This window comes from Macrotis lagotis, chromosome 2, assembly GCF_037893015.1.
Source record: "Macrotis lagotis isolate mMagLag1 chromosome 2, bilby.v1.9.chrom.fasta, whole genome shotgun sequence".
NCBI classification, from domain to species: domain Eukaryota; kingdom Metazoa; phylum Chordata; class Mammalia; order Peramelemorphia; family Peramelidae; genus Macrotis; species Macrotis lagotis.
Genome location: NC_133659.1, coordinates 236,370,089 through 236,383,083, shown reverse-complemented (window position 1 = coordinate 236,383,083; position 12,995 = coordinate 236,370,089). Strand labels below are relative to the sequence as shown.

Genomic DNA, 12,995 nt, shown 5'->3' with positions numbered 1-12,995 from the left:
GTTGACTTCTTTTTCATGCTTTTCCTGCATCTCTCTCATTTCTTTTCCTAATTTTTCTTCTATCTCCCTTACTTGATTTTCAAAATCTTTTTTTTTAACTCTCTCATACCAGGAGCCCAACTTCTGTTTTTCTGGGAGTCTTTAGATACAGGAGCTTGTAATTCGTCATCTTCAGATTGACTATTTTGATCCTTCTTGCGATCATAGGCAAAGAATTTCTCAGTGGTGTTCCTCTTTTCTCTGTTTACTCATTTCTTCACCTTTTGCTTAATTTAGGGGTGTTTTCTGAATTTTTGAGTATAATTGGGACACCTGCTTTGGGTTTTTTTTGGGATCCCCCAATGGGACCCTTATTCCTCCTGTGCTTTGATATGTAGATGACCACAGGCACTCCCCTCTGCCCTAGAGCTTTGAGGAAACTACCCTGCTACCTTAATACGGAAGGCCAAACTGCAACGATCTGAGTGTGGGCAAACCTCAGAGTCCTGCCCCAGGGAGAGCAAAGAGATTTCTGTGGCTATGCTCTGGAGGTGCAGACTGGTTTCCCTAGATTCCTGCTGCAGGTTCTTGCTACAGTGCTGCTCTGAGGCCGGTACTCCTCACTCCACACTCATTCTGGTGCAGTAGAGTTCTCTCACAGCCCCTTCAAGCTGTTTTGGGTAATCCCTGGGCTGGGCTAGGCTGGGCTGCGTTGAGCTGTTGCCGAGGTTTTTTCCCAAACCCCTGTCCTGGTGATACACACCTTTCCCACAGAACTTCTAAGTTATCTAGGACTGGGAAAATGTATCACTCAGTCTTTCTGTCGGTTCTGCCCACTTAAATTTTGACTAGCGCTATAATTTGATGGCTTTTGGAGTTTATTGGAGGACGAGTTTCTGGGAAATGCTGCCTTCAGGCTGTCATCTTGGCTCCGCCCCCACCAAGACACTTTGAAATTCAAACCCCAGGAAATCATAAAGGGAGACAAAGAGACAAAGAAACACCCAGAAATTGGGCAATATGGAAAAATAAGGCAGTAGAAAAGATGGCAGAAGAAAGGAAACTCAAAGCCTTTGGTCATAAGCAGATATACTAACAGGGAAAACATTAATAGAAAAGAAATGCAACCGTAATTCAAATACTTCAAAACAAAGGGAAATAATTTAGTTTTTGGTGAGATATGCTAAAGATAAGTCTCTAAGACTTTTTATTTCTGATAAAAAGAAAAAAGCTGGTTCCTCAACTTTTAATAAAGTGATACAAAGCTGAATGTTGTCTCTGTGTATAAAATTGTCAATATGCCATGTCAAGGCTTGCTCTTCCCCATTTCAATGTTGACTTGGCTTGTGTCAATGCCACCTGATCAGCTTTATAATAACACCAATAAATTCCTTTACTTGGAACAAATCACAAAGTAAGAGACATTTTGCATGTTGAGAGAAAAAATCCTGTGTCTGCAAGCATTTCCTCTCCAGTCTAAGTGGGATTCTTATCAATAGGAATTTGAAGTAAATATTATAACTTATGAGAGGATCATAATCCCTAACCAGGTCTCATGTATGAAATCTCATAGGTTGCTTAATTCAGTTTGATGGCTTTTTTGTCCTTTCTGTATAAATATGCCTCAAAATTTTTTATCAGGTTGAGAATAAAACTTCATATGTAACTTAACTTTTTGTTATTTCATTTTTCACCTAAAATAATTAAGGTTAATAGATGGAACACCAAACATTGTTTTTGAGAGGTTTAAAAGAGCAATAAGAATTTGAGAGCAGGGGCGGCTAGGTGGCTCAGTGGATAGAGCACTGGCCTTGGAGTCAGGAGTGCCTGAATTCAATTCCAGCCTCAGACACTTAATAATGACCTAGCTGTGTGGCCCTGGGAAAGCCACTTAACCCCATTACCTTGAAAAATCTAAAAAAAAAAAAAAAAAAAAAAAGAATTTGAGAGCAGAATTTATGAACTACAAAGCAGAAATGATTGGCAGAATAGAAAATCATTTTTTCAGTTTGAAACAAGAAGTCACTGATTGAGAAAGCAAATATATAGAAGTGAAAGAATCTGTAAGAAGAGATGATATCAAAATAAAAAAAAACTCTGTTCCATCAAATATTGATTTTTGAAGATAGGATCAGTAGAGTTGACTTAAGATTTATAGGTATCCCAGAAAAAAATGACAAGTCAAAAAAAAGTGAACTCCTCAATGCAAGAAATATTATAGGAAGCAGCCTGGAACTTTGGAACACAGGGAAAGGGTACCAATTAAATGAATCTATAGATCAACTGCAAACTCCAAGACAAAGAGTGATTAAATTTGACAATTCAATTGGGAAACAATTTCTATAAGTAACTAGCAGTAAGACTTCTAATTCAAAGGAAAATAAATTTGAATAAAAAAAGTCTCTCCTGCATCTATCAGAAAAAGAAGTAAGGAAAAAATGATGATGGTGATGATGTTTGTCTTTCTTTCCCAAAAAAGACCATAACATTAGGGGAGGTGATGTTTAATGTTTAACAAGCGGGTACAATGCTAAGTCACCAGTCTCTCCTCCAGAGTCATCTGGGTTCAGTGGCCAGATATGAATCAGGAAAAATGGAGATGCCCTGGATATGGAGCAATCAGGGTAAGTGACTTGCCCAAGGTCACACAGCTAGCAAGTATCAAGCATCTGAGGTTGGATTGGAACTCCCATCCTCCTGACCCCAAGGCCAGTGCTGTATCAACTGTGCCACCTAGTTGCGCCTTAAGAAAGAAAAATAGATGGACTAAAGGTACAATAGAATTCTGTATTTCAAAGACCAGTGGAGCTCAGAATGGACCCCAGAGTAATCTATTCTGCAAATCTGAGTTTTAGTAAAATTTAAAAAGAGATCAAATTTCAATAATAGAAATGCATTAAAATTCTCTCAAATACCACATAAGACAGAAAGTAGAAATGTATGAGGGGTGTACACATGTAGCAGCCAAGTATTGCAACTATTGCAGTATTGCAAATATTACAGTAGAGAAGAGTCAAGAGAGTACTTTATAAATTTATACAAGGAGACTAAGGAAAATAGAAATGGAAATAAAGTTTAGCTGATGATAGGATGACCTGAGACATGGTGGACATTAGACAGTACCCTTCCTATTGGTAAATCAGTGTTTCTGTGGGACAAAATTACAAAGTGTCAGGTCATGCAGAAAAGAGTAGGGAAGAAGATAGGAGATAATATGTGATGTACCCTGGTCAAGTCAAGGAATAGCAATGAGGCATGAAGCAGGGGAACTATGGCACAAAGAAATATTGTAATAGTTTATACTGGAAATTTTTTTTAATCTTTTCTTTACTGTTAAAGTGTTTCTTATAAACCCAATTTCTGGCAACCCACACCCTCTATGTTCTTGCAAGTTCTAAATCATTATGAACACTTTAGCTACTTAGGTATTACAATAATGAACAACCTTGGCCACACATTTCACTATGAGGTAGGCTAGTTACACTTGTTTGATAAATGTTACCTTAAATCAGGTATTTACCCCTCCCATACCAGATATTAACCACTCCTTAAATGCTGCCCCCTTTCACCCAACCCAAGCTATCTGGTTTAACTACTGAACATATTTTTCTTGTGACTCTGTTCTCTTAAAGACTTCTTAACTTTCTATAAGATGCTTAACTGACTAGCTTTCTTCTATCATTCATCTATTATTTGTTTACTGTAATTTTCTTAATAAATTTGTGCCCTGGGGTCAGACGGTTTGTGAGTTCTTCAACAAAGCAAACCCAGAAAATGTGACATCAAGGGGAAGATGACGCCGAATGATTTCTCAGAAAGAAAGGAGCCTACACAGGAATAGGTGAGGAAGTAGTGGAAGGAAATGGCAAGAGAGTTAGGGAAAGCAAAGTTCTTGTTTTGGTGGGTGAATTGGAATGCTATTGATGAATGCACCTCTGGTTGAAGAGAGATCTTAATGCTAGACCTCTTGTCTCTCTCCATCTATTGCTTGATGAAAACATTTGTACTGCCTTTGAGAATAGAAAATGCAATTGTAGGCAACTGAAGCAAATAAAACATGAACCTAAGGATTTGTTTTTATTTGCAAGGCAAATTGATAAGCCAAATGATAAAGTGAAGAGTATAAGTAGATGCTCCCAACCAACTCCTTTGTGGACATTGGAGATTCACAGTATTCAAAATTACACATTAATTTTGGATTTTTAAATATTTTGATCTGATAAACTGATTCTTTACTCTCTTATTTTTGATCTTTAAAAATGCTATTTCTTATATAATGAGTGGTTATTTAGGAGAGGTAAGAGAAAGGATATTAGGAGAAATTATAAGCTAAAAATGACAATAAAAACTTAGTTGAAGTTAAATACATGTAAGGGAAATTGGGGAGAAAGTATTAAAAGTTGTGTTTAGAAGAGAATTAGAGGAGTGACGAAGTGGCTCAGTGGATAGAACACTGGCCCTGGAGTAAGGAGTATCTGAGTTCAAATCCAGCTTCAGTCACTTAATAACTAACTACCTAGCTATGTGGCCTTGAGCAAACCACTTAACCCCATTTGCCTTGCAAAAGAACCTTAAAAAAAGAGAGAGAATTAGAGTTTCTAGGAACATAGTTAAGAAAAAAGTGCATTCATGTGGAGTGAAGGGCATTTTGTACATATTGATAGAAGATGAAATGTTGCATATGAAAATCAACAAGAGGTTCTATTAACTAAAAGATTAATGCAAACTCCTCTGTTTAATGTTTAAAATCCTTCACAGCAGGGTTCCAACCTATTTTTTTGTCCTCACTGCATATTACAAAATTTTATATATTGAACTCCATTTCCTACCACCTTGTCTTTTGCACAGGCTGTCCTCTAGGCCTATATTCATTACTTCCTCTTATCAAGATACACCTTAAAAATCATCTTCACCCAAAATGTTCCATCCCCTCCTTTTGCTCTTCTCCAACTCTTCAAATCACTTTGTATGTTTCTTTTGTGTGTATTTGTTTATGTGGTGCAATGGGGATAAGTGACTTGCTCAAGGTTACACAACTATCAAATATCTGAGGCTGGATTTGAACTCAGGAACTCCTGAATCCAGGGCTTATCACTGTGTCACTTAGTTGCCTTTGAATGTTTGCTTTGTGTATGTATCATACGAAGTATGTGTTGCCTTCCCTGAAAGAATTCAAATTCCTTCAGAAGAGGAACTGTTAGAATTTTTTGTATCCTTAGGAGTACCTGGAACATATGGTTAATAAAAATTCATCGTAGAATGTCTGAAGATAAAGAATCAGGCTGAAAGGTAGATAGGAATTATATATGAATGGATATTTTATTTCATTTAGATTTGGATTTGATCTTATTCATTAGTTCATTTTAGCAGGTGAATGATACTGTCACCCTATGCTTCAGAAATATCATTCTGACAGCTGTACATAACTGTTGGTCTATTATCAGAGACCTAGACACATGTAGATGAAGTGTATTGTTACACATATTTGGAGACTGAAGGAATTTCCCTTAGCTATAGTTCTCTGAGTTCATAAGGATAGAACTATATTTTTGTTGTGCTTTATGGGTATTTAACTTCTCTTCTCTAAACAACTTAGGTGTATGAACTTAAAACTACCTTATTTTGACACGTTGACAAATTGAAAATGCAATGGTCACTGGAAACATTTCTAAAATTGACTGTTTTACTCTCTTCTCTCTCCTTGGACATTCAGATAACAGTCTCCACAAAAGATTCAAGATAATAATTGGTGAAAATGGTAGTGTGATTCTAAGATCAATTCAATGTCAGTTGATTTTTCCCTATTCCTTGACATTGGCATTCCCTTTGTGAATAGCTGCTTTGTACCACCATATAACTTAACTCAGACAATGCTGCCTCCACTACTGTTATTTGTTTCAGTAGCCTCTGGTTTAACTGAGACACATCTGGTTGTTCATCTTACAACTCTGACTCAGCAATTGTCTTACTTTCCCATAATTGCCATCTCCCTACAACTGCTTTAACCTGCACATGTTGGATCTTTTCAGAACATGTGTCTTGGGCTCACTGCTTTATAAGGAAATCAGACCTCAGCTCCTCTTCCATCTAATTCAATTAGAAAGAGAAGGGACTGGATGAAATCTTTTATGGAGAGGCCATCTCTTCTACAAACAACTGCAGGGTCACTCTCCAATCTCCACAGCCACTAGAAGAGTCAGTTAAAAAACATTTATTTAGATCCTGTTAGGTGTCAGATAATTCTATCATTCATGCATGATAGAAATGCAAAGGAAATCAAATACAAAGAAAAATCCAAGGAATAGCCAGTTCTGGACAGGCTCCTTTTTACTTTGATATTCCTGGTCTGATCATTCCTCTGCAGACCTCGTATTAGATTAGAAACTGGAAATAAGAACCCACTTTGCTCTTGGGATTTAAGTCATATCTCTACTCTGAGCTTTTAAACTTCCTTCTCTCTGGATATACCAGTTCAGAAATCCACAACTTCTTACTCTAAAATGCCAAAAGTCCTTTCAGTGCTTCCTGATTTTGAGCTAATATATTTGTGCCCCCAAAATATGTAGGTGTTAAAACTACCATTTTCCACATGATCTTTTTGCAGGATGTCAGTAGGAGTCTGGTATGGGTCAGGACCTTGTCTTGATTTTTGCACAACCTCTCCCTGAGCCTTGAAATGCTCATTTGGCAGCTGCTCCATGGCAGACCCCATTCCCAGTGTCTTCAGAGTTCTCTGTCTCCTGATGAGATCTGAGATGGAAAATTGATTCACTGTGACTGTTTCTTGGATTTTCCTCTCAGCATTCAATCTGATGCATTTTCTAGACCTGTTTTGAGAAGTTGTGGGAAGGCAGGGAGGTCAACATATTACTTTGTACTACTCATACTCTTTAATCTTGGTAAGGCCCACACTGTTCTCTTCTTTTTCTTTGGATTGGTTCAAAGTTTATCAATTTTCTTAATCTTTTCAAACAGCCAGCTATTAGTGTTCTCCATCATTTCAATTATTAATTTCCTTTCCAGTTTATTTCTTTTTTCTCTAATTTTTAATATTATATGTTTGTTTTGTTTTGACTTGTTTCTTTTCTGACTTTCTTATTTATAAAAATATACATATGCAGTTCATTAATCCTCTCCTTTAACATTTTGTTAGTATATGTTTTTAAAGACACAATATTCCCCTGAAGAAGGCTTTAGTTTCATCTTTAAAATTTTGATCTGTTGATTCATCATTACCACTATTTCATTTAAGTATTGTTTCAATGATTTGCTATGTGAACCATTCTTTATTATTCTGTTATGATCTGAAATGAAGTATTTAATATCATTGCCTTTTAGCATTTATTTGCAATATTACTATGACCTAATACATGGTAAATTTCTGTAGAAGTTGCATATGATGCAGAGTAATAAATTTTTTTTTTTTGCAAGGTAGTGGGGTTAAGTGGCTTGCCCAAGTCCACACAGCTAGGTAATTATTAAGTGTCTGAGGTCGAATTTGAACTCAGTTACTCCTGACTCCATGGCCAGTGTTCTAACCACTGTACCACCTAGCCTCCCCTTCTAAGAAACATAGTCTTAACAAACCTATTTTGAATATGACTTTTTATTTCTAATTTTATCAGTAATTTCATCAATTCTACATGATCCCTTTTCTTGAATTCATCCAAAAATTGGGAAATGAACCATAAAGTCTTCTGCATGTATTTTACAAGTTCAACTGAAATGCAGCTAATTTTTATATTATCAATTTAGATTTAGTCATATAGTTTGAATACTGAAATTGATTTGCTATTTGTGTCTTTTCAGGAAATTTGGTTTACTTCTTTGTCTTTTATAGTGCAAATTTTTGCTTTTGTTTTGCCTGATAGAATGGTTTCAACTCCTACTTTTTTCTATTAACTTGATGTAGAATAAACTTTCTTCCAGCCCTTCAAGATTATTTTGCCAATGGCAATTTTGGAATTGATACCTGTTTGCTTGTGTTATTCAGTTTAATTACATTATTTAATGTAATATAGCTCAAGTCTGGATGAACATTCACATTTATTATATTGTTTAATTCATGCTTATTTAATGTTGTGAAAGTAGGTTTATATTTTCCTCATTTGTTTCTAAAGTGTGTTTCTCTGAGTTAGTTTTTTTTGGTTTTTCTTCCGATAATATAGAGAATTTTTTAAAGGAAATTTTCCTTAATGCATCTGAAGGCAAGTCTATTCTCATTATTCTTTTCTCCTTCTCAAAATTCAACTTCCTATTTATCTTTTTCCCTATTTATAGGAATTGTTTAACTTATTAATTCATTTTTGTTTTTCTTTTAACTAGTTATTCAGTTGTTTCCCTCTTTAAACAATCAGATAAAATTTTTCTTCCTTCCACTCTCTACGTCTTTTATTTGAACTCTTTCCTGTACATTTTTTCTAAAATGTTAATGAGCATTATACTGATTTATCCCTTCTTTAATCTCTGTATTCCTTAGAGAATTAATGATTCTTGGTGCTTCATTGGAGTTTCTTCTTCTAAACAGTTTTATGTAATTCCTAAAACAGAGAATATAGAATTATTATTCTATGGCAAAAATTATTTCAGTGTTCGATTAAGTGGTTCACTATTACCCTCTGCCTTTTCCTTTATCATTTTTTCCCATTTACTCTGAAATCTCCTCTGCTATGTATAAATTGCCTGCCAGAGTTCCAAATCCCCTATTTCTTTCTTTCTTTCTTTCATTTTTTTGCAAAGCAATGGGGTTAAGTGGCTTACCCAAGGCCACACAGCTAGGTAATTGTTAAGTGTCTGAGGTGAGATTTGAACTTAGGCACTCCTGACTTCAGGGCCAGTGCCCTATCCACTGTGCCACCTGGCCACCTCCCAATTATGTTATGCTATTTTGAAGGACTCTATCTCCTCTTATAGAATCTCTGTCTCTCTCTAAACCCAAACACCCCACCCCCACCCCACAGGTTTATTGTCCATAAAGACACTTTCTCAGCTAAAAGAGATTTCATCTTTTCTCCACCGAGTTTTAAGACTTGCCTTTGCCACTTCACTCTTTCTCCTATAGGTCCCCCCTGCCCCCACAGTCACTGGTGAGAAACTTACCTGATATTTCACAGAGAAAATCAAGTCCAATCACTAAAACCTCTTTTGGGGTCTTTCATCCTCGTCATCACACATCACTCAAATGCTTTTTGCCAGTATTTTTTCGTTCAAGCAAGACTCTTATAATGATGCGATCCTTCTTCTTGCCAAGGCAAGACCCTCTACATGCACAAGTGGTCCCATTCTATCTTATTTCTTTAACACATTGTGCCCTCCATCATTATCTTTCAATTTTCTTCAATCTTACCTTGTCTACTGGATGTTTTGTAACTGGCTATGTCTCCCTCCATGTTTCTTTGAGGTTCAAAAAACATTCTCTTGGTTCATCAATGCCTTCTGCCCATTTTCCCACATCCCTTTTTTTGTGCCTAATCTCCTTGAGAAGTCATTCTACATTGGAAAAATCATTTTCCTCTTTCTTTCCTCTATCTCTCTCTGTCTTTATGTCTCTACAATTCAACCAAAATTATTTGCTATTAACCTTTCAACTGCTACATCCAATGATCTTTTCTCAATATTCATTTTTTCTGAATTCCTCTGCAATTCTTGATATGGCTAGTCATCCTCTCTTCCTTTAAAGTCTTCGCTCAGGTTTTCATGACCTTCTCTCCTGATTCTCATCTTGCCTAGCTAACAACTTCTTAATCTCTTTTCCTGAATCTTCATCCAGCTCATCTCCAATCACCTTGGTCATTCCACAAAACTCTATCTTGAGCACTTTTCTCATCACTTTACTTTTGATTTCATAAATGACCTCATCATTCTCGCAGTGATTCAATTATCACATATAATGCAGATGATTGTCAATTTTGACACATCATAAATTTTCCTAACATCCAGACTCACATCTCAAACTGCTTATTAGACATCTTGAATTGAGTGTCAAATAGATGTTTCAAACCCAACATATCTTAAACTGAACTTAATATCTTTCTTTCCAAATTTTCCTTTTCTGCTCCCTATTATTAATGAGAATACTATTGTCCTCCCAGTTAGCAAGCATTAGATATCATTTCTGACTTAATCTCACCTCACACAAATGAAATGTTGCCAAATCCTTTAGGTTTTATCTTAATATCTCTTGAACATGTCCCCTTCCTTCCTCTGAAAAGTCACCACTCTGATGCAAGTATATAGAACACCTCATGCCTGAGCTATTGAAGTAGCTTATTAATTAGTCTCTCTGCTCCAAGTCTGTCCCTACACCAGTCCATTCTCCATTCAGCTATCACATTTATCTTTATTTTTAAAAAAAAATTTGGGGTGGCTAGGTGGCATAGTGGATGGAGCACCGGCCCTGGAATCAGGAGTACCCGAGTTCAAATCTGGCCTCCGACACTTAATAATTACCTAACTGTGTGACCTTAGGCAAGCCACTTAACCCCATAGCCTTGCAAAAAATAATCAAATAAACAAACCTAATTTTTTTTATTTAAGGCAATGGGGTTAAATGACTTGCCCAAGATCACACATCTAGGCAATTATTAAATGTCTGAGACTGGATTTGAACCCAACTCCTCCTGATTCTAGGGCTGGTGTTCTATACACTGTGCCACCTAGCTGTCCCACACATTTATATTTCTTAAATACATGTCTATTAAATAAATTCCATTGCATCTTTATCACCATCAGGATCAGAAACAAAATCCTCTGGCTGACATTCAAAGCTCTTCCAGCCTTTCTAGTTTTTTCTTTTAAACTTTACTCCTATGCAATTACAAGTGACAATGGACAGTTTACTATTCCTTTATTAAAATGCTACATCTCCAGATAGTGTTCCTTTTCCCTGTCCTTGAATTTTCTACCTTTTTATCTCTTTCCCCTGGGTACTCTGTTCTCCTTCAAGACTCCAAAGCACAACCATCCTCTCTGCAAGAGGCCCTCCCAAGTCTATCATACTTCTACTTCCTTCTGAGATTGCTTCTACATGTGATGAATATCTATTTAATATAACCTGATAGTTTAAATGTTTTCTTTGACATTCAAAGGTGAGCTGTTTTAGATCATAAATTATATTTCTGCTTTTTTGTATCTCTAGTACTTAACATAGCCCTTAACATCTACTAAATAAGTCTAAGGTTTATTATTGATGATGTTCATGAAAGTAAGGAAACAAATGCATGATTGATGACACTAATTCTAATGTACTTGGCACAATATTCATGTAGAACTCTATAGAAATGACATTATACATTTTGTCCAAGTGTTTCCTTTGACAAAGAATGATAATGTTGTCAATAGTAGCAATATGACTTACCCAAGATAAAATAATTATCTAATGTCAATATATATATATATATATATATATATAGAAAAGGGTTTCAATCTGTCTATTGGTCATTTTCTTACTGAGAGGTGAAAAAAAGAAAACCTTTCTTTGAAATTTGGTTATGGATTGCTAAAGGTTTTCATATAGTATTTTATAAAATTCTTGGCTCTTGAAAAATGAATCCTTACCAAGACTGAAATACATAGAACTATTGGGGGAGATTATGTTCATGGATTGAATAATGTATCCACAAAATTCGTGTGAGGCTTTTGAGCCTTTCTAGATCTACAATAAAACTTGGAGATACGATTCTCCCTCCCAATCAACAATAAGGGAGAGAGGGCAGGATAACATCCACTAAAAAATGATGCAATTGTAGCATATACAGGTTGTTTTTCAATTTGAAAACATAGATATACAGTGAAATAGTTGTTGATCCAGTAAAATAAAACAAAACAGCTCACAATCAAGAGGATGGTCTGAGTGGCCTTGGCCTCAGGGAAGGATCTTATGGAAAGTGTGCTGTGAATGTGCTGTACTTGCTTGCTATGTCTATAGAGGATAAGCACCATGTATATACTGGTTAAACCCAGAAGGAAGTGAAAAGTAAGGTCATGAAGAATCATAGCAAGTATAAAGGCTGGAATGTCATTCTCAACTTTTCTTGACATGTAAATATTTGAAATATAGCTAAGGCTGGTAATGGTGATGTTTTTGGGTGCTTCAACTATTTCAAGGACCCTAATGTAAATCAAAGCATTAATGACCCAGAAAAAGGAGAAGCTATATAAAATGTATCTGGGGGCTCTGATTTTAATGCTTGCCCACATAGGTTTGTTGGGACTGATGATGAAGGCTTGAAACATACTCAGAAGGCTTGTTGTACTTGTAGAAAGTCCCCGGGAAATTCTGTAAATGTACATTAATAACTTACTCCCTAAATCATCCAAAATATGTCTCATTCCAAAAGAAAACATGATTTCTGGGATGCCTCTGGTTAAAAGTGATATCATATTGGCCAAAGTCAAATGAGCAAGAATCAAGTCCATTGGTTTCTTCTGCTGAGGCTTTTTGAAGTAGATAAAAACATAGAGCATGAGAAGTATTGAATTCCCCACAATACCAATGGCACATTGAAAGAAGAATGCCATCCCAAATATCAGATCACTAGATACCATTTGTCTTCAGATATTCTGTAGATATGATGCCACAGTTCATGGAAGAGCCTAAAAAAAAGGAAGAGGCAGATAACCTGAACACTAAAGTGATGGAATTGCATACAATTCACAAGCTTTACAGCAATGTATCCTTTCTTCCAGCAAGTAAAATGTTGAAAATTAATGGTGTTCCCAGGGAAAAGTTCATAGAATTATCTAGAACTGGACATTACCACAGTGACCATGTTCTACAATCTCATCACTTCTTAGATGAGTAATCTGAGGAATGAGAGTGACGTGATCTGACAGCTATCACCAACAAAGTATAATAGAAAATGGTTTTTCCAATACTATCCTACTTCTCTTTTATTTCTAGGAAAATACATTGCATACACATTGGACTTTTTATTTCTAGGAAAATACATTGCATACTCATTGGACTTCGGGGGATTTATCATTTAAAAATGTATTCTTGGGGCAGCTAGGTGGCA

The 12,995-nt window shown here is 35.9% G+C and overlaps 1 protein-coding gene across 1 annotated transcript; it reads right to left on the bottom strand.

The window, feature by feature from the left end:
* Positions 1–11,574: 11,574 nt before the first annotated feature.
* On the bottom strand, positions 11,575–12,525 carry LOC141511486 (olfactory receptor class A-like protein 1). The gene has a single exon (XM_074220649.1). It carries the CDS (start codon positions 12,523–12,525, stop codon positions 11,575–11,577), a length of 951 nt encoding a protein of 316 aa, XP_074076750.1.
* Positions 12,526–12,995: the final 470 nt, after the last annotated feature.

Coding starts and splice junctions, on each gene's coding strand:
- LOC141511486 (XM_074220649.1), bottom strand. CDS start 12,525: ATGGTATCTAGTGATCTGATATTTGGGATGGCATTCTTCTTTCAATGT.